Genomic DNA, 27088 nt, shown 5'->3' with positions numbered 1-27088 from the left:
GACTATAGTCCTAGCTTAAGTTCTATGCTATATAGTATAGACTGCCTAAGACTAGTTATAGGGCATTGCTAGTAAGCAGGCTTATGCTGCAGTAATATATACTAGACTCTGCCTTATTTAGACTGCTCTGCTTAGTGCATATAACTTTAGTCTCCTATATATAAAGGATCTGCTGCCTACTATAGTATTAGCAACTATAGCTCCTTCTAAAATTATAGATTAGATAGGCAGATAGCTATTAGCAGGCTACTAGCATTAGGGGCAACTATTTAAAGCCTTAGCCTGTTATTTAATACTAGGCTAGGATAGTATATCTTTAGAGTAACGTAACTATATCCTTATAGATACTATATAGCAGTATGTTATATAGACCTGCAGCAGGATCTAGCAAGGTGCAAGGAAGATGCTTAAGCTAGGACTAAAAGGCTTTAATATAGCTATATATACCTAACTAGCTATACTTGTAGAGCTACGCGTTTAAGCTAAACAAGGTTAATATTAGATGCTTATACTTCTATTTATAATCCTATAGGGCTATTAGAGTTTATATAGAAAAGTAAGAGTAGCAGGGCACATAAATAAAATAAAACTATGCAGCTACTTAGCTAGGCATCTAGCTTTATATTATATAAGATAGTAATGCTATAGAGTAATAGTAAGTATATACTATTATTATGTTATAATATTATTTATCTAGGTATGTTACGCCTAAAGGTATCCTTGCTTAGAGTAAAAGAGTTAGAATATTAATACGCGCGCTTAATAACTACGCTATTAAGTTTCTATTAATATAATAGTTATGCAGCAATTCTAAAGAGTGCAAAATATGTGCAAAGCTATCTTATACCTTGTTATATAGTTGCATTAAGATCCTATAGGAGTTAGGGCCTATATAATTTAAAAAGATATATAAATTATATAGAGTCTAATGCAGGGGTCCTACTAGCGTTAAATTAAATTATATAGGGTCTAAATAGAAAAGGATTAGTAGTAAGAGACTAAAGGTTTAGTATTATTACTAATTATAGCTTAAGATAGAGGTCTAAAGTCTATAGATATAAGCTCTATATTTTCTTAGATTTATATTTTCTCTACTTATATATAAGAATAACCTTAAAGATAACCTATCTAGCTTTAATATAGGTTATATACTTATAAACTAACTAAAACTTATTCTTTAGCTATATACCTAGTTAGTCTTTATAATACTAATACTAAAATTATATATTATATTACTTCTTAAATAGCCTACTCTATAATTATAGCCTTAATATACTAAAGTAGTAGAGATAATATCTTAGTATATAGTAATTATATAGAAAGGAAAGTATTAACTATTTATTAATAATATAGGTAAGCTTAGTAAGTAGCCTATACTAGTCTATATTAGGTAGTATATATAAAGTAGTAAAGTAGTAACCTTAAGATACTATAGAATAAACCTATATTAAATTAGTATTTAACTTATTTATATTGCTAAGCTAGAATAAAGCTAAAACTAACTCTAGGTATATATAAGAAGAAATTTAAGGCACTATTCTAAAAAGTAATAGGAATATACTTATCTAGGTAGGTACCTAGGTACTTAAAGGTATTAATAACTACTTATTATAGTAAGTTACTAATTAGTTACCTAGTATAATTAAAGAGAAGGTTTAGATTATATAACTCTATATACTAGGCTTAAATAATTAAACTAAAGTATAGTAATTTTTAATTAGCTTAGTACTTTAGTCTAATTCTACTCTAGATAAGGTATATATTAGAGTAGATATAACACCCTTAAAGAAGGTAGAGAACTTAATTAATTTACTTAATTACTTTATTTCTCTTCTACTAACTAATTTAGTTATTTATAATCTCTAATTAATAATACTACTTTAGTAATCTTATATAATTAACTTATAATAGGTATATATAGTAGTACTATTAAGATATATTAATATTATTTAGGTATTCTATAGTTATATTCAATAATACTAGTTATATAATAATTTTATTTTATAACTTATAAACTATAATACTATAGCTTATCTATTAACTAAGAATATATTAACTCTACCTTTATCTTATAAGTTTATACTTTAAACTTTAAAGCTATATTAGTAATAGTACCTACTATTAGTATACTAGATAATAGGACCCTTTAAAACCTAGATAGTCTAGTATATACTTTTTAGAAGTATTATAGTGCTAGTATATCTATATAAGGGTACTAGTATAATATATAAGAGTTTAATAAGCCTACTATTATAGTTAGAGATTATTTCTTCTATCTAGTATAGTACTCTAAAGGTATATACTAGCTACTTCTATTACCTAGTATACTATAAGTATTTATAAACTAGTATCCTAACTCTTCTATAGTAACTTATATAAATCCCTATAATAATTATATACTAGAGTAGCCTTATATTATCTATATAGAGCTAAATATATTAGTAGATAATAATAATTAAGTCTAGCTACTACTTAATAATAATAATATTCTAGATATTTATCTATTTACTATTACTACTAACTAGAATAGAAAAGCCTTTAACCTAGCTACCTACCTTAAGTATAGTATATAGTATAAAAGTATTAATATTAAGAACTAGACTATAGTAAACTTCTATCTAGAGTTTATAGAGATTACTAATATGCCTAGCTAGACCTTTAGTAAAGTCTTTTAGTACCTCTATAGCCTACTTAATAAGTAGAAAGGTTATTAAAAGAAGTACTATAGAAGATATAAGCTTTAATAGTAGGTATCTTAGTATATTATATAGTAGGAGACTATTACTAGTTCTTTACTTATAAGATAGTAAAGTAGGTATATAGTCTTATTAATTATAGTGCAAGGAAAAGTAAGTTACTTATTTTTACCTTCTTTATTATAGTAAGAAATTAGAGTATAACTATTTAGAATATTATTATTTAGGAGTTTTAGAAAGGTGTTTTCTATAGCTCTTCTATAGTAGTATAGTTAGGAAATAGAATAAGTATAGCTTCCTAGTAGAGATAGAAATAGTAGTTATCTAATATAATATTTAATAAAATATAAGAATATATAATATTATAAGTATATTTATATATTTCTATAGAAAGTCTAAGTCTAAGTAATCTATAATATATAACTAAGATATATTTAGTAGAAAATATCTAGAATACTATAGTTCTAGATAGTAGAGATAATATAATATTACTAGAATAATAATATATAATAGTAATAAATATAAAGGTAAAGAATATAAATAAAGGTTAAAAATAGAAGATACTTTAATAATACTAATAGAAGGTACTTAGGTAATACTAGTAGAGGATAGTAGTAGAGAATTATATAGAAGAATACTAGTAGAGAATGCTATAGAAGGATACTAGAAAAGAACTATATAGAAAGATACTAGTAGAGAATGCTATAAGAGGATACTAGAAGAGAATTATATAGAAGAATACTATTAGAGAATACTATAGAAGAATACTAGTAGAGAATTATATAGAAGAATACTAGTAGAGAATACTATAAGAGGATACTAGAAGAGAATTATATAGAAGGATACTAGTAGAGAATAATATAAGAGAATACTAGTAGAGAATACTATAAGAGAATACTAGAAGAGAATTATATAGAAGAATACTAGTAGAGGATGCTATAAGAAGATACTAGAAGAGAATTATATAGAAGAATACTAGTAGAGAATAATATAAGAGGATACTAGTAGAGAATACTATAAAAGAATACTAGTAGAGGATTATATAGAAGGATACTAGTAGAGGATGCTATAGAAGGATACTAGTAGAGAATTATATAGAAGAATACTAGTAGAGAATACTATAAGAGGATACTAGAAGAGAATTATATAGAAGGATACTAGTAGAGAATAATATAAGAGAATACTAGTAGAGGATACTATAAGAGGATACTAGAAGAGGATTATATAGAAGGATACTAGTAGAGGATACTATAGAAGGATACTAGTAGAGAATTATATAGAAAGATACTAGTAGAGAATACTATAAGAGGATACTAGAAGAGGATTATATAGAAGAATACTAGTAGAGAATAATATAAGAGGATACTAGTAGAGAATACTATAAAAGAATACTAGTAGAGGATTATATAGAAGAATACTAGTAGAGAATAATATAAGAGAATACTAGTAGAGGATAATATAAAAGAATACTAGTAGAGAATTATATAGAAGAATATAGGTAGAGGATTATATAAGAGGATACTAGTAGAGGATGCTATAGAAGAATACTAGTAGAGAATTATATAGAAGAATATAGGTAGAGGATTATATAGAAGGATACTAGAAGAGAATTATATAGAAGAATAGTAGTAGAGAATTATATAGAAGAATATAGGTAGAGGATTATATAGAAGGATACTAAAAGAGAATTATATAGAAGAATACTAGTAGAGGATACTATAAAAGGATAGTAGTAGAGAGCTATATAGGAGAATACTAGTAGAGGATACTATAAGAGAATACTAGTAGAGGATACTATAGGAGAATACTAGTAGAGGATTATATAAGAGAATACTAGTAAATAATATTATAGAATAATACTAGTAGAAGATAGTAGAAGATATTTCTAAGAAAGATTCTTTATTAAAAATTTTATAAGTATCCTTTATAAGTATATTCTATTAGTATATTTAAAAAGTATTTATTATAAGTATTCTTTATAGATATTCTTTTTTATAATTTATTATTAGTATACTATATTATTATCCTTTATTATTATTCTTTATTATTACCCTTTATTATTATTCTTTATTAATATCCTTTATTATTATCCTTTATTAATATTCTCTATTATTATCCTTTATTAGCATTCTTTATACTAAGATACTAAGAGAATTGCATTAACCTAGGTTAATATAATCCTCTTAGCATTTCTAAACCTAAACTCTATAACTATAACTATATTTATAACTATATATACTTTACTATAATTATTTTCTAGTATTCTAAAAGTTATTTTAATATACTATAGTAGCTTTAGTTAGATAACTATAGTAGAATAATATAGATAGCTAAGATCTAAGTTTAATATTTGCTATACTTATCTAATTAGAATAAACTTATTACTTACCTACTTGCCTATCTTTAGAATAATTTCTTCCCTCTATACCTATAACTCTAATTATAATTAGTTTATATATTTATAAGCCTATATAAATACTAATAGCTAGTCTATAGGTATATGTATATAAGTAATATTCTCTAGCCTTAGTAATTATTATAACTAAATAACTAGAGAAATATAAGCGCACTTAGGCTACTTAAAACTTAAGTCCTTATTCTATATAAATACCTACCTAGAGAAAGAAGCCTTTTTAGATTTATCTATTTAGGCTACCTATCTTCTAGGTAAGAATTTATAACTCTAGCACTTAAAAATATTAAGTATAGCTAAATTTAAGTTTTATTATTATAACCCTTCTCTTATAGCTACTATTGTCTTTATTATAGCTTTTATAATTTTATCTATATAGCATACCTACTTACTATTTACTATAAAAACTTAGTATTTTATACTATTTATTATAGGATATCTTTATTAGTATACTAAAGATTATATAGTGCTTACCTAGGGCTAACTATATAAAGTTAAAACTATTAGCTTTGTTAGTAGGGCTATATCTACAAGAGAGTTACCTAACTAGACTCTAAACCTATATATTATGCAAAGCACGCTAACTTTACTTAGCCTAACCTTCTATGCTGCCTTAATCTATATAGTTCTTAGGCAACTTATCTGCCTTCTTAATGCTAGTTAATATTCCTTAATTAAGCTAAAGTAGCTTACAAAGTTCTTTTTGCTAGGAGATGTTCTTTTATTCTTTAGTTAAGCAGGAGGTATGCATAGAGGTGTCCCTAGTATTTATGCTTCTAAACGTTACTATGTTATTCGACGCTACTAATCTCATCTCTTAGGTGGCGGTATCCTAGCTTCAGCCAACACCGAGTCATCGCAAAAGCTTAGGAACAACATTATCCTGCTAGGTCTTGGCATACAAGTTATCTTCTTCGGCTTCTTCGTTGTTGTAAGTATAATGTTCCACCTTCGCGTTACAGAGAAACCGACTGCGATATCGCATTCGGCTACCGCACCATGGCGAAAGCTTCTGTGGCTGCTATACTGCGCTAGCTTACTTATCATGGTGCGGTCCGTCTACCGTATGATTGAGTATGCAGAGGGCAACAATGGTGCGTTGATGCAAAAAGAGATGTTCGTCTATGTTTTAGACGCTCTTCTTATGTTCCTGGTGCCGTGCATGTTTGCGCTGCAGTATCCAGGAATCATACTTAAGAAACTATCATTAGAGCATAGTTACATTAGCACAGGTTTATCGATGGATAACTATCCAACGAATACCAATGGTGGAAAACAATAGGGCACCTTTCCTTCTAATATGTCTACCGTTCCCTCGAGGTAACATTGGCTACATTGATAGTGCTCCAAAATAACATTATCAAGTAATAGATTTGAACTATTATCATCAAGACAAGATTGCGTGGCACAGTTTGTGACGCAGTAGGAGTTCTCGTCAGCGCTTGGCTAGCGACACGAGCCTTGGTCATACGTATTGACAGGAGGCAGAGAAGCCGAATGGAAGGCAATAAATTGATTGAGTAAAGATCTACATGCCGATAGAGAGCGATATCTCAGAAGTTCCACAGTCATGTGATGGGTCACGTGTCGTTAGCAGTCGCATCGAACGGATAGGTAATAGCCCCGTATTGCGTATCATCTTCTGTAAGACTCTGGTTTTAGTTGGGAGGCCAGCGGCGAGAGAGCGCTTGAAAGCACGAAGAGCGGAATAAGCCGTTCGCTGGCGTGCTATACGCGTAATGCTTTCACGTGCCGTAGCCCATACGCACTACGGGCAAAGTCTTGGCATCGGCGTATTCAGGTGGTGTCAAACAACCACGTGTCCAACCCTTCTCGTACCCTGCGCCAGCTACTTGTTGTGCATCTGGTCAGAGATGAGGCCAGAATCCTTTCCAAGACGTCGCCGTACCCACCAAAAATCCAAGAAGGGTTGCAGCCAGTGCAAGGCGCGGCACATCAAATGCGATGAGGGTCGGCCCAGCTGCGCCCACTGCATCACGACTCATCGCTGCTGCTCCTTCCTTCAGCCTAGCAAGAGCCTTGTCCTTCCAGACAGTGCTGCAGCTGCAGCCAGCAGTACTAGAATCAGTAGTTCCCACACACCTGAGGTGGCTGCTACGGTTCTTTTCACTACCAGCCATCTCATTTGCTTGCACCACGCCGAGACATGCATGGAAACGTATATGGCGTTGCAAGATACAGGGCGCCCGATTGTCAACCTTGCTATCGCCCATGCCGACTCGGCGCCTTATCTACTGAGCCAGATGCTTGCTCTGTCCGCGCTCCATCTTGCCACTGATGGGCAAGACACTTCGAAGAGGGCACAGTACCACCAACAGGCTACAGAACTACAGACACGCGCTCTAGAGCAGTTTAATCGGGCGCAAGAGGAGAGCTCCGACGCGAAGTATATACCAGTGTTTGTCTTCGCGTCCCTGTTGGGCATGCACGTGCTCAAAGAGACGCTAGTAAGCCATCAAGACAGCCTGTCCGACTTCGTGGATGCTTTTGTTCACTATACCCGTCTGCATCGCGGGGTCCGTACCGCCATTACGAACGATTCTTGGCCTATGATCCTTGAGTCAGACCTCAGGCCGCTCCTCTACTTCTCCGACCTCAGCGCTATAGATAAGCAGGTACCTGGAGATGATACACTCAGACTGAAAGAATTTATCGAGCTATACAACGCAGGCCCAGAGTCTAGTCATGCATGCCACGGTGCGCTCGAGCGAGTGCAGTGGATGCTCGATGTGTGCAAGCAGCATCCTTCTCAAGACAACGTAGGGATCCACGCAACAATGGCATGGCCATTGTTGGTTCCTGAAGTGTATATCGATGTTTTACACCAGCGTCGACCAGAGGCTCTCGCGGTACTGGCATTTTATGCAGCAGCCTTGCATCGATATCGACACTTTTGGGTGTTTCGCGAATCGGGGTTTGGTCTGCTTTCTGCGATAAGGAAGAGCATTGGTTCATACTGGCAAGACAGCCTAGACATCTCAGTGGATACTTTGTTTGCCACTTAGACATGTGGAGATCACCGCTGATCACCTATCCATGCTTAGGAGCTTGCTGCTCTGCATATTTCGTAGCCAAAGTTCTAGAAAACGCAATAACTTACTACATTAATAGCTATTCATGATTAGAACTGGAAACGCATCAACATTTATGAGTTTCATAGCACAGCAGAACCGAAAGTGCACTACTACAATTTCTAGGCTACGCTCGACATGCCTTATTGGCTTGCAACTGCATAAATCCATTCAACACAGTCATAGTGTCAGCCTCAGAGAGATGAGTCACCTGATACTCACCCTCTCTCAATCTCCACGTCCTGACGTTCCTCCGAGTGTGCGACTTCGCAATGTGACGTATGCTTTTGCAGATGCCTTGCCCAGGATATGCCACCAGCCCCAAACCTGCTGATGCAACCTTGCTCCCGAATCCAAGCACACCTTTCCCAACACCGCTAGCCACCCCTAGAGCACCATCCAACTTGCCTCCCTCGTATGGTCTGGTCCAAAGACCCGTGACGCCGTCCTTTATGCCATACGCGAAGTTCTTGCCCGCCACTTCTAAACCACTGCTCCAGTCTGTGACAACCCCGTAATCCTTAACTTCTTCGCCGTAGAGCCTGGGGACCGCGCAGAAACCCTCTGCGCACGCATACGGGATATCCACCCCTAAGCCTTTTAAGGTGGTCATGTAGAGACGACCGAATTTCTTAGCCGAGGCTGCAGCCATGCGGCCCGCTGTCTTCCCTCCGGAGGCACCCTCTGCGTTCGAGCGTCGAAGCTCGGTTATCGGCGAACGGATAATGCCGGTGGTATCGCGGACCCAGGATATGTAGGCGGAGGATGGCCTTGTCACAGGATCCCATCGTGTATTGCTGATGACAGTGGGGTGAGTGTCGTATCTGGAATCTCGATATCAGATAGGCCGTGAGAAAGGGAATCGCACTGCGGTTTGCTTACAATTTAATATCCGATGCGCCGAAGACAGCGTTATCTATGAGCACTTGAGCGGCCACCTTGCACAACTTGATCGGTAGTGTTCTGTGCTCCCATGCTGCAGGTAGCTAGGGCAGGAGGTCGCACTGCATCGCCTCGAGTGGAAGATTCGCGTGGAACGACTGGGCAGCAGCTTGCACACCATTCTCAGAAGACATCTGCGATGATATGTCGCGCGCTGCAACCATAGCTTCAGGCGTCAGGCAGAAAGATATCGCTTGGGCAAGGTTGCTACTGTCTAGGCTCCTGTGTGGGATGAGAGTTGCTCCCGCGCCTGCAGCTGCAACCATGTCGCCCCAGAATAGTTGGCTGCAAAATGAAGTCAACAAAGGTGGCTAGACGATGGTGAAAGGGTAGCCATACTCGCCAAAGAAGGGAACAACCACAGTAGGGCATGCATTCCAGAGCCCGCACGCCATGTTTCTCTACCTCTCTGTATGCTGTATAATATAAGCTCGCAAATGAGACCCAATATAAGTAAAAGCTAACTTTTAGCATAGTATTGGGATGGCCCAATTGGTAGAGACACCGTGTACCTCGCTTGTCAGGAGTAGTGCTATGCTTGGAGGTTCCAGGAAGCGGCACTTCGGCCTAATAATAACAAGGTGCACACAATAGTGGGCACCTGTCAGTGTACAAGTCAGCTACAATTGTGTTCAGAGGCCAATTGCGCCAAAGAAGACATATCGCCTTGCATTGTGCTCTTTTAGAGCAAACGGTTCTAATTGCCATCCACCTAGTGAGTTCAGCTTTCGCAAGGAGAGAAATTGAGCCTTTCTAACGGCAACCAGCTACACACAGATTGGAAATACTTATAATAGGTACCCTAAAACTCCTCCAAACATGGCAAATTTTGCATTATCCTTAAAGACTTGATCAGGGGCATCTCCGTGTTTGGCGGGGGCATAATGCTACACGGCTTCATCTCCCTCACAAGAAATTGGACCAAAGAGAAGGCGAAGTTCCACCATCAACTACATTAACAGAATAATATTGGCTGTGGATCTGTTCTTAGAACATGCGCTCTTCGTTCTATCTAAAAGAAACAGATTTGGCGCAGGCGCAAGGTTATCGATTACAAAGTCGGCTAGTTGGACCAACATCAACGATCTGCGGCACGCTTTGTTGTCACGCATTACTAGCCTCCAATTCTGCCTTTTAGGATTATAAGGTATAGTAGATAATTGTACGGTCGCGTACAAGGGTGTCCTATAAGAGACTGGCCAGGTAGCTTGCGTAAGAGTGCTGTCTAACAACTTGCATTTAAGATCGCTACAGAGAAGGCGCCTTTGCTTTGCGATTAATCTACCTCTATAGCTAGTCACCACGCTCTGTTAACATATACCGGCGCTGCTTTACTATAAACTAAATACCACAGCAAAGCCTTTAGTAACTGGCTCCTCGCACAATAGTAAGAAAAGGAGGATCTGCACTTAGTAAAGGTGCAATTCCTAGAAGCAGTGGAAGTAATAAAATGGCAACAACAAATAATAGTTACATTGATACTCTAGTGCGCCTACGCAAAATTCTCGAATTGCTATTGCTCTACCTGCCACTAATCACAATCACATGTGCTCTCGATTCTATGCGCAACACTAAAACATGTAGCAGATAACAAGTTTCTGCTCTATCCTAGTACATAAGTTTGTCGCAATCGCGCTATACACTAGAGAAAGTCTTGGATTAAGGATACCACTAAGACACCATCCAAATAATGTAGAGTAGGCTTGTAATAGCTGCAAATAAGCAGAGTTGCAAATAAGAGTCTAGCGCTGCGTCCGGCATTTTTGCGGCAGTAGTAACATAGTAAGCAAGACTAATATATTAGTCAGCACTCTGTAGCGAATTGTATTAGTAACTATTCTGAGACATATAGCAGACCCAATAGCGGCCTATGTTTATAATATGCGTAAAACTTCTAAGACCTAGGCAAGCAATAGCTAGAGCTAACACTGCATCTTTAGTTTAAAACAGATAGCAAGGAAGGTAGAACTTAATTGCTACCTTGTAAATATTAACGAAGCTGTTTCAAGCAAGGTAATATATGTGTGGACGTAGACGTATATTAAATATGTTAGCCAGTGCCGCGTAGCTATAGCTTAGCTTCCTGTAGCTGCTTCCTGCTGCTTAGATAAGGCATTGTATGTTAGAATGATTACGCAGGCATAGCACAAGCAGCCTAATTGAGACTAACTAACTAGCGCGTGGGTTAGTTTATAAGCAATAGCAAAGAGCAGGCGCATTCACGTACGCTACTCTGCTAACAATTTGCGCAAGATTAAATTAGTAACTTTAGGCTTGAGGAATGTTGTATAAATAACTTAATAGCCGTTATGCTATTCAAGACCAATAGATAGACAGATCCTATTAATTAGCAAAGGGCGCTTAACACTAGGCGCTTCTTAGGGGTATTTCAATCGCGACTAGTCGCTGTCAACGTTCCTGTCAAATGTCAACTGTGGCCCTACAGAACCAAAAAATAGCTACCACCCCCTTACGCCGCATGCTAAATCAAACAAGAATATAGGGGGCGATTTTCAGGTCTTGGAACAGTCACCCTTTCTATTGCAACATGAGGCTAAATTGTAAGTAGTTTAACTCTTAGCTAGAGTTTTAGCGGCTTACTCAAATTATATGTATGCAGGCTTAAAAATTCCTTCTACACCATCAAGGATGCTAATCCTATCTACTCTAAGGCCAGGTTTCTGCGCGCCTATCAAGATAGCAAATGCAGCCCAGACCTCATATCAGTAATCGTCAACATAACAGCTCAGCTCACAGAGTCTATCGCTTCTAGCGACCATAATCGTCTAAATACACAGATAGATCGTGCACTAGGTTCAACTTTACTAAACGATAAAATCTCTAGGCAATGTCCAAGCCTAGATCACTTTCGTAGGAGCTGTTTGTTAGCTTTCTACAATTTTCATCAGAACCCAGGCAGCCAGTCGTGGGCACGAATAGGGAAATTAGTACGCCTAGCTTGTCGCCAAGGCCTAGACTGGCTTGAGATACTTCGCAAATTATACCCTGATTAGGCAGCTGTCAGTGCAGAAGACCTTGATAAATGGCTTTTAGTCTAGTAGTGCATCTATCGCCTTGACTCGTACGCTAATCTCTCTTCTAGTACGCCATATCTCGTAGACAAGTCACTTGTTAACACTTTGTTGGTCGCTACATGTGAAGAAGTGTCTCTGCCATCTCGAGCAGTGGACTTGTGGAAACTTCTCCCTATAGTAACCCCTAATCACGGAACGCGGTCCACAAACGTTTACATCATCACCATCACGGCATTACGTCAAGCTAGGCAACTTAGACGCGCGTGGGACCTACAGTTGCCAGACAATAACATAGTGTCGTCTAGGAACATTAAGCAATTGTTGTCTAAAATCTGCTTATCTCTGCCCCCTAGTTGGCTCAATTCCAGGCGTAACGTGTTCTCTAACAAGTCCTTATTTAAACACCACACAAGGCTTGTAACTATCTTGCATCTAAGAATAGCACGATTGTATCTGGCTGTTATAAAATGTAGGCATAAGAACGAGAGTGTGTAGTTGGAAAGCTAGGAACAAGTTCTAGAAGCTTGTTAACACATCGTCAATGTGGCAGAACAATAGGATAGCTCATTCTTATCACAAATCGATCCCGCAATTTCATTTATTTTCTTCACCGCACTTACATTTCTCACCCTGCACCGAAATTCCGATACGATAAATTAGACTGAGTTGATGTCAGATATTAATTCCGGCATCACAATCCTTCATTTGCATCTGGATCAGTTCGCAAGTACTTGGACTTCAACAAAGCTTCTTGTCTGTAAGTTTTGTTTCTTGCCTGATTTCAACTAATTGAGCTGACGTGCCTCCAAGTGGCATACAAAAGCTTCGATGAGGTCGTCACTAGTAAATTATCCCGTCGGCATATTGGCCTAATACTCTCACGATGTGAGGCACCTCTTCACCCAAGGTGGCTACAATCTCTCTCATTGACTCTAGAGGATTTGGAAGCTGTTTCTCGGTGACCAAGTAATATGTTATCAAAGACTTCGATGTCTTGGCTATGCATAAAGAATCCGAACAGTTCAAACATCCGCCATTGTACCCATTCCAGCTACAGTAATCTTCTGCCCAAACTCCTTAGGTATCTCTGGACCCCATACTAACAATGGTCCGACAACCTCCCTTCTCGTTGGTGTATCTTTATTTACAATGTCGCCATCCGCGTAATGCTCAATTTTGAAACCGCTCGGGTCCGCCTAGTAATCAAAGATTTAACTACCTAGTACATGGCGTCCGACGCCCCAGACGCTATGCCAGCCCTTCTTGGCTAGCCAGTCATGTCCGAGAAGTTGAGTGTCGAAGTCGGCTACCTCAAAAGACGTGTGGTGAAGGAAAGTCTTTTTGACATGCGGCGCCGCCCGTTGTAGGAAAACGCAGTGGTGATCAGAGTAGTCGTCACCCAGATCGAGATGCATAAATGTCAGGACATCCATGTTGGAGAAGTTCCAGTGGTAAAGGATATCTGACGGGACGAAGCTGAAGTTCTCGGTGTACCACTTGAGCTCATTATCAAAGTCTAGAACAGCATAGCCAAGGTGACCCAACTTGTGTACAAGTGCTGGACCTGGATGGAAGCGTTGAAACTCTCCTATAATGATATCGTCAGATGGCAGAATCTGTAAGAGCAGGTCAAAGTGCTCACCTCGTCTGCTCTTCTCGAAAGGTCTGTTAAATGGTCCCACCCGCTCGTGGGTGGCCGTAGGCTCCTTCAAATCTACAGCTTGCTCCTCCTGCCCCCAGATGATATGGAAGAAGGTGTCATCTGGGCGGTTAAACGTAATTTTTTCACCACCTCCAGGACCGTCGCTCATATCGCTGACGATGGCACCAGGTAGCTTCTTTGCCTTTTCAAACTCTCCTTGGCTCTTTGCAACAAAAGCAGGGCCTTTGAATCTTGGCTGGTCATCTATGCTCTTCAATGCGACGTAAACATATTGGTCCCTGCCATAACCGCGATAATAAACTCTGTCTCTCGTACTCTTAGCTTCAACGAATCCAAAATCGTCTGCGAACTTCCTGAACTTCTCAAGATCTGCGTGTTCGAAGTAGATGTGGCTCAAACGAGTTAATTGAACCTTATCAGAGTGGTTAGTGATGATCGGAATCCGCATGTTTGTCATGATTTGCCCACACGAAGATCTTAGCAGATTTTGCACAATATACAACCAAGCGTCAAAACCAAGCGACATATTGAAAAATTGGATGTCTTGCGAACGATCAAGGGGTTTTATGCAATATGGAAATGCTGCTTCGCAGACACTGACAGCTGCAAGGAGCTGTGCCAGTTCATCCGAAGAGGCCAGTGGCTCATTGGCGCAGATGGAAAGACAGGCATAGTGCGCAAACACTTTCTCAAGCCTACAGCAGGTATAAAGCAGGAAGAGGGTGTGTACAAATACTCCGGTACTTGGATTGCCGCAAACCTCAAGATCACACCTCCAACACGAGATACACCCCAACTACCCCTTATAGAAAGCCAGGTACTCACCAGAAGGGATCTACGATTTGTTCTGGCCAAAGGGCTGGCACTTCTGCAGCCCTCCCGGTAAACCCACAGCGAGTAGACGATTCGGGCCATATAAGAAGAGGCTTTAGAGACATGAATTCAGCCAAGTGGATTGGAACGACTCAATTGACACTGAGGAATTACTCTAGGAGCACTTAACACCGATGATTACACGACATCGCGGTATTAATGGCACCGACTTTCTGCAAGAGGTGAGATTCCCACGCAATTGCATCAGGATCATCCAATGTCGACGTTTCAGGTTTGTCCACAAAGTCGTCAATAAGTGATTCCATAATTGCACTATCCTTATTAGCAATGCCGCGCATGTTTTCCCGCCTTTCGCAGGGCAGGGGATCAGTAGTAGGGTGCGGGATGCGCATCAACTCGCGTGGCGCCTTGCAATGCTGTTGAAAATGCGTATCCAGTCGCAGGACATTCGTAATACCATTCTAGGAGGATGGTCACTGGAACGACGAAAGAGCGTGGACGACGCGGCATTCGTCTCAATGCTGAATGGGAACATGTGCAGCAAAGAACTGTCAATCTGGTCGCGAGCGTTACTTCGTCTGATGTCTGTTTTGAATCTAATACCGATCCTGCGAGGCCTGACCGATATCACGGTGAAAAAAGAGCGCGAAGGGATGTCGAGTGTGGAGGGCGGCTTCCTGCTCAGACAATTTCGTGGTGGAGCAAGGATGGCTCAGATTATGGTCCAGTCTCTAGGACGAGATTCATTCTTGTCTGATTCCTTGTTTATACCGCAACAAGGTATATTGGCACTCCTTATAATCAGCACTGACAAGCACGACGAACTTCACGCTATTGCACATACCGCCGTCAAGGCGCTGAAGATCTATTCTGCCGTTCTTTCGCCAGGCTTGATTGTACTTTTCAGCCCATATTTGGTAAGCAGGAATGAGAGTGGGAAGGATGTGTACTGGCCCACAATCGCCTCAGACATCAATGGAAAAAGCAGATCGGGATATGACTAGGGAGCATTAGTGGCGAGACTCGGAAGATCTATGAGGTTTGCTCTCGTTCGACCTGATTTCTATGTATATGCTTGCGCAAGAAATTTTGATGAGCTGATTGAACCGCTTTGAAATGTCGTCTGGAGGGTTAAGCATGGATTATGTTTCGTCAGGTCCGTTAGGATAGGGTCTAGGATAATGCGTAGAGTGTAAAATAAAAGACTAGCACTAATACAAAAGCTATATATAGAAGATTTAGACTAGTAGTTTATACTATACTTTAGCCTAAATCTATTATAAAGGATACTTATCTTAAAGTAACGTGTTCTACCACTAAGCTGCGCACCCTACTAAGCTGCGCACTAAATGCAACTATCTACATTTAAACCTTAATAACTTAATGCTATAACAAGGTATAATAGTGCGCAATAGCTTAAATTAATTGCCTAATTCTACTGCATCTTTCTTGCATGTATACTTGTTGTGTTCTATATTGCTATACCTTCTATAGTAGGGAATACCCCTGCTGCTAGCACCTGCCTGCACTCTCTCCTCACGCCTCTTAGCCTCAAGTTAAACCTCAGCATCCTGTTAGGTAACTATTGCTTCTGCCTCTGCCTGTAATAGAGTCCCTCCTTTCTAAATCTGCTTCTTCTTATGCTTTTTATGCTCTAAGGCAGCCTAATTTACTTCTTTAAGCTTAGCTATTCTAGCTTTAAGCAACGTGTGTAAGTATACCTTTAAAGTTAACCCCTTTTAAACCTATAGTACTATCTTAAGAATAGACTTAGGTAAGGAGCTCTTATAGTCTCTTATCCTCTTAAGAATTAGTGTTGTTTAAGCCTCTATTTCTTAGGCGTTGCTTAGTGTTTTAGGCTGCTAAGGGGTACTCCTAGGTATAGGTAGTGTTAGTATATAAGGCTTCACTTTAAGCCTTAATAGTACTACCTCTAGGTTATCTAGGACTAAGCTAGTTGCTCTAAAGCTTAATAGGATATTGCCCTTTAAGAAGGCTTAGTTAAATACTAGGGTAAATATAGCTAGAAAGGCTTTCTTATTAATATAGTTAATATAGCAGTTTACTAAGACTTAGATCTCCTTCTTATATACATACTTTAGTAGGGCAAAGTAACCTATATTAAGTAGCTAAAGGATATATAAGGTATAGGGGGGCATATAGAGGGTAATAATCTTGTTCTCCTTATATAGATCTTAGAAGGCAAGTAACTTATAGCTCTTATAGCTATTAAGTATTAGCAGCCTATAACTACCTACTTTCTTAGCCTCTATATGCTTAATAAAGTGCTATAGCTAGGCAAGCCTAAGCTTATTTATTGTCTATCTATTATTACTAACTCCTATTCTCTAATCCTAAGGGTTATAATACTAGGCCTAGTTATAGTTCTTAGCTTTAAAGATAATAAAGGGTAGGATAACCTACTCTATAGTGTTAATAGTAGTAATTAACGTTACCTACTCCCTATTACTAGGCTAAACTCTAAGTAGCTTAAGGCGCTGCTTAGAGGCTGTTACTACCTTTACTAACCCCCTAACCTCTATCTAGAAGCTAGTCTTATTAAAGTTATACGTGTCTTTATCTAGGATGCTATACTTAGCTTTAATATTACATATAAGATTAAACTAGGGGCCTATAATAGCTAGATTGCTATAGAGGACTTGCTAGTAATTATAAGTTTAAGTTACTTAAGATTTAACCTTAGGTTAGCGTTAGATTAGCCTATAGGCCTAGTTCTCTCTAACGTAAGTACTACTACGCTTAGCTAGTAGCTAGTTAGCTATCTTATATACGTAGCTAAGCATAGGGGCAAAGCCTCTAGCATTAAGCTTCCTAATATACTATATAACTACCTCCTCTTTATACTTATAAAGCCTTAATAAGTTAGCTTAGATATTGCGTTATAAGGTTATTCTAGCGTGTTAGTTGTAGAGGGTGGTTTTAGGCACGTTGTAGATAGCAGCAGCACGTTGCTGGCTTAGTAACGCGTTAGATCTAAGGGCTTAGATAGCAAGGATAATTCTATCTTTAACAGGAAGCAATTCAATATCATGTTGTTAAGGCATCATGATAGTAGTAGAATGTAATAAGGTCTTAGCAGAGGTGCGCGGCTCAGTGGGGTGCGCGGCTTGGTGGTGGAACACGTTAGTACTAAGATCCTAAGTTTTAAATCAAGAATATATATTACGAAACAATAGCACTTTAAGTGGTTTTCTCTTCTTATAATCTTACTTATATAGTAGATATAAATTTAATAAATGGATTTTTCTTCTAGATACTAAATAAAGAGCTAAGGCGAGTAAAGGAAGTACAGATTATGTTTCTAGACCTTATCTAACTGTTCCTAACCTATTATCTTCAGGGGCTCAGCCATTATATCATAAGCACAATCCTTTTGGTTCATACCAATACCAAATCTCTGCAGACCCACCATCTTGTATACCCAGAATCCTGCACCCAAGAACGTCTCCTTCATCCTGAGGCCAAGGGGACTAGTGCCTTTCCTCACGTTCCCGTTCTCTGCTGAAGCCTGACCAATCGCGTCTACTCTTGGGCGGCGGATAACTTCGTATTCGCGGAAAACCTCTTCTAGTGGTTGCGGCCCACCTTCCAACACCCTTGAAAGCAGGAAGACGTCCTCTAGGGCCATTGATGTCCCTTGTGCTGCGTGTGGAGGCATAGCATGCGCAGCGTCGCCTAGGAGTAGGCATCGCTTCGATGACCATTTTACAGCACGCGGCATTCTAAAGATCGGATAGAACTTGATGGCTTCTGTCTTGGCGATGATCTCCTTCAGCTGATCTGCCCATTGACCCTGAGCTTCGTTGATCATTCCCATTATGGTGTCTTTGAAACCATCGACTTCTTTCCTGCCGTATGCCTCCCAACCCTCTCGATCGTCGTCGCTGCCTGGTACAGCAACCTCACGTGAGTAGAACCAGTATAATTGGTCGCTCGACGCGGTACAAGGCATAACGCCGAGTAAGCCATGCGAGGTCAATGTGGCGTGTAGAGCTGGTGCAATCTCGCGATTCTGTTCAGAAAGAGATGAGTTTGGCAATATGGCGAACATGTTGGCGATACCCGTGTACACTGGAAGGGCATCCCGGTCGACGTGTAGAGTGCGGACCGCGGAGTGAATGCCGTCGCATCCAAGAAGTACATCACCTGTGTCGGTTCTGCCATCAGCAAAGGTCACTGTGACGCAATCGTCGTTCTCTTCGATTCTGGTCATCCGGGTGCCAAAGTGAACGGCAACTCCGTGCCTTTTGGCAGCCCTAAGGAGAACATCCATCAGATCGGCTCTCATGATGCGCATGAACCCGAACCCGACCTTTTCGCGGCTCCATCCGGCCATATCGACGTCTACCAGAACTGGACCACGCAAGGAATGAACGTTCAGATGTGACGAAGAAGACCCACGCGCCACGAGCTCGTCGTAGAGGCCCAGTTGATCAAGCAAACGGAGTCCGTTAGAAGGAATGCTGATGGCACCACCTAGTGTAGTTGGTTCTGAGCGAATCTCGTACAGCACTGTATTGATGCCGTTGTGCGTCTTTAGTCGTATTGCTGCCGCTAATCCTGCGGCGCCGCCGCCGATGATGATCGCCTGAATAGATCCTTGAGTCAGCGGATTACTTGGCAGTTGTCGTCTATACTCTGTACCTTTTGGACCCGTGCCATGATCGTTGATTTTGAGCTGTGGAAAGAAGCTCTGAAAAGAATTGGAGTGGATGAAATGACTTGGGATGGGAGGAGAGCGATCGTGATCCGTAGAGATTGATATATATACTCTCGTACCGCGCAGCGGGGTAGCGCAGCGGATGGAAAAAATGCCCCATTTAGCCATTGACAGTAGATTCACCATAGCGCATTTTGCCCAGTACGGAGGATTGATCGTTAGTTCGGCGCAACTCCTTTCTGAGACTAGCGTCGGCGGATCTGTGGCTCAGCTAGAGAATGTTTATCTAGACCACCTACCTAGCAGCATTAGCTACAATTAGATAGAACTAGGTTACTAAAAGGCGCTGCCCTAATATTTTAAATCTTATATAAGTAATTTTTCTCTAAATTAAATAAAATTATTAGTAACTAATATTATAATTATTCTTTTATAACTAACTAGATATTAATACTTAATAAGTACTAATATACTTAGTATAATATTAAATAGGCTCTTCTATATAGTATAGTTTTATTACTAGTTATATAATAAGCTTTCTTTATAGTTATTAAGCTAAAGTAAATTTTATATAGAGCTTATATAGCTTATATAGCTTATATAGCTTATATAGCTTATATAGCTTATATTAAGCTTTATAAGCTACTATACTCTTTATAGTATATAGTAAGTAAAAATATAACCTTTATAGTTTATAATTAACCTAAGTATAGATCTATAATATTTAATCTTAATCTAACTTTTAAGCTAGATAGTCTATTCTTTACTTCTTATTATTATATTTATTTTTAAGATAGATAGATTATATCTATACTTCTTAGTATAGACTTCTATTAGTTTTTCTAATAGTATTTATATTTAAAAACTAATTAAATAGTACTTATAAGCTTTACTTAAAGTATAACTTTAATATATAGTTATTTTAGTAAGTAGTATATTTAAGATTAATATAGTACTTAGAAATATTTTAATTTAACTATACTATAAGAATTTATATATATTTACTAAAGAAATATATACTAAATACTTTATTTTTATATATAAATAGAATAGAGAATAGCTATTGCTATATCTAATTATATTTAAGATTCTTCTAGACTAAGTAGGCTACTAACATTGTTTTTAATATACGTTAGAGTATAGTAATATTAATTCTAATCTATATAACACAATATATAGAACTAAGAGCTACTGTTACCTACGCAAGCAAGATAGCGATCTGCAATCTATTTCGTTATCGTGAGTTGGGAAGGCCGATGACCGAATTGGCCGCAAGGCCGAGAACACCGTGTAAATGCCGAGAGCTACATGCCCCAAAAGAGCGTGATTTGAAAAGATTTGTGAGATCGAGAAGAACATGACAGCAACGGAATTAGAGTCAAGATTGGGCGTTGATGTTAGTGGGAAGATTTTGTTTGGTTAGTTTCTAATTTGAATTGTAATCGACTTCACAAGCAGTAGCACGACATACTTAATATCGAACTTGGTGGTAACTTCTGACAGTGAAGTTCTTCAGCTGTCACATTCTAATGTCGCAGATGTCTGATCTGTGCCAATCGGCAATTTGGAGGTGAAAGGCGGGGTTCCCGATGAAAGAATGGACCTATGAGCAGACGTTCTCTACTATTCTTGCGGCGTATATTTCCCGGCCACGAGAGACCCCACAAAAGCCGTACTGAACAAGAGACATATATAAAGCGACAAAACGCCGTAGAGACGTCTCCTTGTCTTTGCTACCAAGCCGTCTGATCTACCACTAAGTCCATATCCGTGCAATTATTATCACTGCCCGATATTTCACCTCTAGTCAAATCTATCAAACGGAAGCCATGGAAAATTTCGAAGAGTTTCTTAAACAGTCCACTGTCAGAGGGGCCAACAAAGTACCTGGCGCGATTATGGCTGTTGTTGACAAGGACGGTAATGCTGCTGATTTCATTTCTCCTTCCACTCGCTGACCAGCCGCAAAGGTAACTACATCTACAAGAACGCATCAGGATATAGTGGCGTTGGGGCAGATGCGGAACCTTTAAGTTTCGATTCCACCCTTTTCGTTGCGTCTTGCACGAAAGTCATTACTACCATCGCGTCTCTCCAGCTTGTTGAACGCGGAATCGTTGGATTGGATGATCCTCTTGACGACTATCTCCCAGAGTTAGCCTCCCAGCCGATTGTTACGCAAAACGACGATGGAGATTTCGTGTATCATACACCTACGCAGTCAGTTACACTACGTCATCTCATCACGCACTCGAGCGGAGCAGCACAAGATTGGATGACCCCAGTCTTGAAAGCATGGCGCCACTCTCGAGGTGAAGTACCGGTAATGCTTACCGACGGTGACGTTGCAAAAGGTTGTGCTTATCCCCGAACCTCTGAGGCGGGGTCGAGCTGGATGTACACCAGTGGCTTAGACTGGGCAAGCCTTCTCGTGGAGCGCCTCACAGACACAGGATTCGAGGAGTATGTCGAGAAACACATCATTCAACCGCTCAGCATCTCTTCATTCACCTGGCACCTATCGCATAAACCTGATGTGGCCAAAAAACTCATGCGCATGACGACGCGTCAGGACGATGGCACACTGACCAATAGCACGACGCCAATCTGGCCTGATCCTGTGAAGGAGGGAGGCGGGTCAGGGATGTACTCTAACGTGCACGACTTCACCCGCGTACTAGCCGACCTACTCAAGGACTCCCCTACGCTTTTAAAAAGATGCAGTGTACAGGAGATGTTTACCGCACAATTTGTGCCTGGTAGCTCCTCGCACAAGGCCCTTATTAGTTTGGCGCCATTCTCATACCAATGCTCCGTCGGAGGGAGTATGGATGGCGTGGACGCGAACCAAGGACTTAGCGGCTTGCTGGTTACTAATGATGTTGATCGCGACGACTTCTTCAGGCCGAAGGCTACGTTGGCGTGGACAGGCTTACCGAACCTGCTCTGGAGCATCAATCGCGAGCGCGGGCTTGCGCTGTTCATAGCAACACAAGTCATGCCATGGGGAGACAGCAAAACCTGGGAACTAAACAAGAGGTTTGAGACTGCCGTTTGGCGAACTATGTCAAAAGTTTGTAAAGAGTAGCTCTAGTCAACATTGTGGAGTCAATCTGTTAGAGCTCTTCCCGCATTTAAAGCGACTATATTAACGTGCTTCACCACCTGGTGCACAAAAACACCGCGTGAGCCAGCATTTTCATCAGGCTACAACACCGCCACGTACGAAAGCGACTATCAAATACCATGATACTCGCGATAGGCAGCGCTGAATTATCGAAGCAGCCTCTGAGACGGCTTGATGAGGCCGATGGGTTGTGTTTACCGCCAAAGACCAGGGCGGGATCATCACCCTATCGAATTAATGCCCTTACTGATTATAGCTCACTCTCGATGGCCCTGCTCACCATCTTCGGCTTTGAGGGATATTCAGATCTTGTGACAACTGTTCTTGTCGAGTGGAAGCCCACTATGAAGCCGGTCTCATTGAAGCCGTAGTTTCTGCATTCATGATGCCGTATATTGCTTCCATCTTCTCTGAAAACCTGAGCGTGTCTCTAATAAGCTTGGGAACCTCGGCAGAGAGCACCCTTAATTGAGACTGAACTTGAACGTAAGCTCTGGAATACGATCGACAGATGTTGGACCCCACTTTATGCCAAATGGGTCCTGGTAACGATCAGCAAATAGAGAGCCGGCCGTATATTGCACAGCGGCAAGCCGAATCTTTCGTACGGCTAGGTTAGAGACCTGCTGGGTAGTTGTTCTTTCATTTTTTTTGAGTTCAAGTGAGTTATTGTACTCGCGCCTGCAGCAGATGTGGGCATGGTCACGGTGATGGAGGGATTTGCTTTCCCATTGTCGGTAAACTCTTGTTTCGTCAATTCAATTCACCGAACCTAGAACTTTACCGGCCGAGGCGTAGGCCCGGTGCTTCCCCAAATCAACCAGCACTATTTTGAGAGATGAGAGAGCCTACCTTATCTATTTGGTTTCAATCGCCTGCCATTTCTCCGTCGCCATTTCTTGCCGTTCCCTTTCTGAAGGTCATCAGCCATACCTGAGATGGACTTCAGTGAGACATTGATTGCAGCGGAGCCAGACGATCTACGACACTAGAACCTGGCAAGAGTCCGGCATACCTGCATCCAGATCGACTCTACTTGCACAGCGTGTTGAGGGTGCATTCTGGTACGATGGCTTCGTGCATCGTTGTGGGCCCAGATCATTCCAGAACATGATGATTCCCTTAGTCTCTTGCTCAGAAATGGCGGTGGTAGTCAGAAACACTTACACGGCATTGCTTGACTGGTTTGAAGTGATGCAGAACGACAAAAGGGACTGCAGTGAACGGACATGTCGAGGCGAAGGGTCGGCTTCGAGATAATCGAAAGGGAGAATATAAAAGGAGATAATGACTACTTTTAGTGCCGTATTTTGGCTTGAATGAGTAGAGGAGCGCTTTGGTTATGAATTTGTTGGGGGGGGGGGGAGGGGGGGGGACGAGAACATGGATGGTGGTTTTTAGATGCTTAGATGAGAGAAAATAAGATATATCAGTAAGCCTACATGACTAAAGGGTCTCTCGTCACGGCAGACAAGGAGTTATCGCTGCTTGATGAGGAGTTCCATTTTACTACAGTTGCTACTAGTGGCACTACTGGAGGGTCATCAGTCAAACGCGATCACACCAAATGTCCAAAAAAACCCTATGAAGTCATTGATGTCTATTCGACACATCTGGTGTAGTGATGATCTCTCGATCACTTCAAACTTTAAGGTGCCCTTTCAAATTCCCTTCACTAGGTTCTTTAGCAAAATCCCTTCCTCAGGGATACTAAACATTCTGTTTATCTTGTTCAACGATTCCTGACTACAAGCATTCGAATATTGGTAATTACAATCGACCGAATGGAAATGACCGAGGACGAATTGCCGAAAAGAGCGATGAGAGAAGCCTAGTACTATGCTAGCAGAGCTCCATGCAGGGAAGGGATTAAAGCTAATCTTGAACTAAGCCAGGTTTCTAAATTTGGTTTTACGATACTCCTAGATCTGGAGACTTGTCACTTGGTGCAAAGCCAGCAGTGACAACTGTAGCAACATGTTGCAACGGACTCAGCCACTATAGGTACGTTCGCCTATACGCGACAGAAACTAGCAGAGCCGATTAAATTCTTTCCGCGGTTTGAGATACGGATAAGATTCTCTTCCAAGGTTGTTTGGAATTTTGGCATGACTTCTTCCAACTATGAAGAACCTGGATCGCTCTGTAAGCAAAGTCCTCCCATCGTCTTAGTACAACCATCTAGATTTGTGGAACACCAGTAGGTAACTCCAATTGGTTAGAGTCATCAAAGACATAGACCGACAAGGAGACCGGGAAATTTCAACAGAAGCTACGCACGATACATGTCAATTAACTCCACGCTTGAACGTCTTGGCTACTCATGCTTAGATGCCAAGGTCTTATGTATTCATCTAGAAACAATTGTCGTAGAAGAGACGTCAGCTCCTTGTGACATAGCCACAATCGACTGACCTGCTAAGATAGTGGGACTCACCAATCGGCAGTACCTGACCTTGGCGCCAAGACCTTTTCGCTACTATCTCCTTTGCTGCACTGGATCTACAGGGCTATGCTTGTGGAGTCTGAGTAGAGTGTGAAACACTACCTATAGCATTGGTGTGAAGAATGAGGGCGACTTTCTCGGCCCTTCTCTGCGGCTGTATATATATAGTCATAGAGGAAGCACTATGGAATCCGTCCATATTATCATCACAATCTTCACAACCATTGTCACTAAATCTTCATCAGTCATGAAACACGCGAGCCAAATTACGGCAATTGTCCTGATTCCCATCGGCTTCCTTGGTCTTACCATTGGCCTAACATATGCACCATGTTACGCCACGGTATGCCCGGAGGACTTTCTGCACCGGGAAACGAAAATTCATTTGGGGACCTTCTATCTCATGCTTGCCATTTTTGGCTTTGGCCTTTTTCTGCAATCGTATTTCGCCTCAATGCGAACATTGTGCTCCTACTGCACACCATTCGAAATCCCAATTCTTCGCAAGCGCCTTTCCGTCGGCGGGTTTCTAGTATCTGTGTGGATAATTGGAAGCACTCTTGCTACCACTGCAATTTGGATGCAACCTCTACTCGACTTCTGGGGTCTGCGGACGGATCCGCTAGAGTGGACAACGACCAAGCTTCAACTGACGTTTACTGGAGTCACTGGTCATTACGCTGACTTCCTGATGGGTCTCATGATAATTCCAGTCTCGAGGAACAGCTTGGTAGGCCGGGCATTTGGTGTGCATCACAGCACGTTAATGGCTGCGCACAAATTCGTTTCGTATTTATTCACAGCTGCCGTGGTAGCACACGGAGTCACCTATCTGGTCAGTCCTAGGATACCTGTATGACGTTCGCGATTGATGCTGACTCGAAAACAGACATATGCCATGGCTCCTTTTGCCGAAAGCGAACTGAAAGACCATACATTTGCCACTGGAAACCCAACAATGACCCTGGAAGAATCCGAAGCGCGAGGTTCCTGGTATACAACTACCACATACAATGGCATTGCCAGCCTTCTTATCATCATAGTTATAGTTCTGACATCTCTGCCCTTCGTAAGGCGACGGAACTACAACATGTTCTACTACTTCCATTGCTTTTGCAGTACTTCTATCTTTATTGGAGCCAGCATACACGCCAGTACAGACTTTTACCTTGTATTACCAGGCCTATTTCTTTATATGATCGATATAGGGATGCGTGTGTTCTCAGGAGAATCCGGCGGGTCACACAACAAAGTGGCAGCAATTATCGAGAACGCAGGTGCAGATTGGTATCGGATCTCATTTCCCGCTTGGGATAAAAAATCCAAAAGCAACACCACCGACCTTCTTACAGAAAAAGCGCTCACCATGGGATTCCCACTCAAGTATTACTACATCAACGTCCCCAACATCAGTAAGATGCAGAATCACCCCTTCACAGCCGCAGTACCTAGCACCAATACCTCGGGTCCTGTCTTCCTGTTTCAAAAATCTCAAGGCAAAAAGCAGAAGAGCCTTAACAAGGAATGGACTTGGAAGCTAGGTAACATGGTCCCTAACAGCGGCGACAAGATGGACCTCGAAGTCCGCCTAGAAGGACCATACCTACCACGCGACACCCGCTTCGAAACTGCTTACCACACCCTATGCATTGTTGGCGGAACCGGCCTGACAGGCGCATACAGTCTTGCCACTTGGTGGCTAGAAGCGCGCGCATCCAACAGCGGCAGTACCTTCACCCTCGTATGGACTATACGCGACAAAGAAGCTTCCACCATCGCGGAATGGCAATTGCTCAACGAAATTGCTGCGCGGACGCCGGGATTGATGCTTATCACTCATGTAAGTTCACAGGACGGAAGACTAGATCCAGCGATGCATGTTAGGAAAGCCGTAGGCTTAAATGAACGAGGCGCTTCTTTCGTGACAGAGAAGGAGCGTGCGACACAAGATGCGGTATGGGTGTATGGCGCAGGGCCTGATGGCTTGGTGCGCAGTGTAGAGGGTGCGTGCGTGCGTGCGAGGGCTGATGTTCGCAAAAGCGATAGAGCGTGTGGTGGGACAGAGATAAATTGGTACATGGCGAAGTGGGAGGTTTAAATTCATACGAAGCTGTTGTATTCGGGTTCATCATTGGGATGCGGCGTATTAGTGTAGAGAC

General features: G+C 40.9%; 9 protein-coding genes across 9 annotated transcripts; 6 read left to right on the top strand and 3 right to left on the bottom strand.

The window, feature by feature from the left end:
* Positions 1-5677: 5677 nt before the first annotated feature.
* Positions 5678-6391, top strand: C7974DRAFT_437217 (RTA1 like protein-domain-containing protein; the record flags this gene model as incomplete). Its single annotated transcript, XM_046145177.1, has 3 exons — positions 5678-5768; positions 5847-5852; positions 5931-6391. The coding sequence occupies 3 exons, from the start codon at positions 5678-5680 to the stop codon at positions 6389-6391; spliced, it is 558 nt and encodes a 185-aa protein (XP_045993041.1).
* Positions 6392-6983: 592 nt separating this feature from the next.
* C7974DRAFT_367674 (Upc2 protein) lies at positions 6984-8250 on the top strand (the record flags this gene model as incomplete). Its single annotated transcript, XM_046139879.1, has 1 exon — positions 6984-8250. The coding sequence occupies one exon, from the start codon at positions 6984-6986 to the stop codon at positions 8133-8135; it is 1152 nt and encodes a 383-aa protein (XP_045993040.1). The 3' UTR covers positions 8136-8250.
* Positions 8161-9538, bottom strand: C7974DRAFT_443679 (uncharacterized protein; the record flags this gene model as incomplete). The annotated part of the gene is made up of 5 exons (XM_046145465.1): positions 8161-8186; positions 8424-9025; positions 9084-9164; positions 9207-9428; positions 9483-9538. 5 exons carry the CDS (start codon positions 9536-9538, stop codon positions 8161-8163), a joined length of 987 nt encoding a protein of 328 aa, XP_045993039.1.
* Positions 9539-9952: 414 nt separating this feature from the next.
* C7974DRAFT_319769 (uncharacterized protein) lies at positions 9953-10102 on the top strand (the record flags this gene model as incomplete). Its single annotated transcript, XM_046138726.1, has 1 exon — positions 9953-10102. A coding segment is annotated over one exon (150 nt), but the record flags the coding sequence as incomplete, so codon positions are not given.
* Positions 10103-13200: 3098 nt separating this feature from the next.
* On the bottom strand, positions 13201-14367 carry C7974DRAFT_437215 (Glyoxalase/Bleomycin resistance protein/Dihydroxybiphenyl dioxygenase; the record flags this gene model as incomplete). The annotated part of the gene is made up of 3 exons (XM_046145176.1): positions 13201-13374; positions 13405-13766; positions 13821-14367. 3 exons carry the CDS (start codon positions 14365-14367, stop codon positions 13201-13203), a joined length of 1083 nt encoding a protein of 360 aa, XP_045993037.1.
* A 506-nt stretch (positions 14368-14873) lies between these two features.
* On the top strand, positions 14874-15679 carry C7974DRAFT_380241 (uncharacterized protein; the record flags this gene model as incomplete). Its single annotated transcript, XM_046140508.1, has 2 exons — positions 14874-14896; positions 15001-15679. 2 exons carry the CDS (start codon positions 14874-14876, stop codon positions 15677-15679), a joined length of 702 nt encoding a protein of 233 aa, XP_045993036.1.
* A 2289-nt stretch (positions 15680-17968) lies between these two features.
* Positions 17969-19504, bottom strand: C7974DRAFT_475714 (uncharacterized protein). The gene is made up of 2 exons (XM_046146649.1): positions 19341-19504; positions 17969-19284 (listed from the first exon to the last, which is right to left on the bottom strand). Exons 1-2 carry the CDS (start codon positions 19356-19358, stop codon positions 18019-18021), a joined length of 1284 nt encoding a protein of 427 aa, XP_045993035.1. The 5' UTR covers positions 19359-19504; the 3' UTR covers positions 17969-18018.
* Positions 19505-21185: 1681 nt separating this feature from the next.
* C7974DRAFT_443678 (beta-lactamase/transpeptidase-like protein) lies at positions 21186-22444 on the top strand (the record flags this gene model as incomplete). The annotated part of the gene is made up of 2 exons (XM_046145464.1): positions 21186-21276; positions 21327-22444. The coding sequence occupies 2 exons, from the start codon at positions 21186-21188 to the stop codon at positions 22442-22444; spliced, it is 1209 nt and encodes a 402-aa protein (XP_045993034.1).
* Positions 22445-25176: 2732 nt separating this feature from the next.
* On the top strand, positions 25177-27027 carry C7974DRAFT_466351 (uncharacterized protein; the record flags this gene model as incomplete). The annotated part of the gene is made up of 2 exons (XM_046146325.1): positions 25177-25764; positions 25819-27027. The coding sequence occupies 2 exons, from the start codon at positions 25177-25179 to the stop codon at positions 27025-27027; spliced, it is 1797 nt and encodes a 598-aa protein (XP_045993033.1).
* Between the last annotated feature and the right edge of the window lie 61 nt (positions 27028-27088).

The sequence above is a fragment of the Boeremia exigua genome (assembly GCF_020726555.1).
Source record: "Boeremia exigua strain MPI-SDFR-AT-0100 chromosome Unknown C7974scaffold_12, whole genome shotgun sequence".
Taxonomy (NCBI): Eukaryota; Fungi; Ascomycota; class Dothideomycetes; order Pleosporales; family Didymellaceae; genus Boeremia; species Boeremia exigua.
This window is presented reverse-complemented; position numbering and strand designations above follow the sequence as displayed.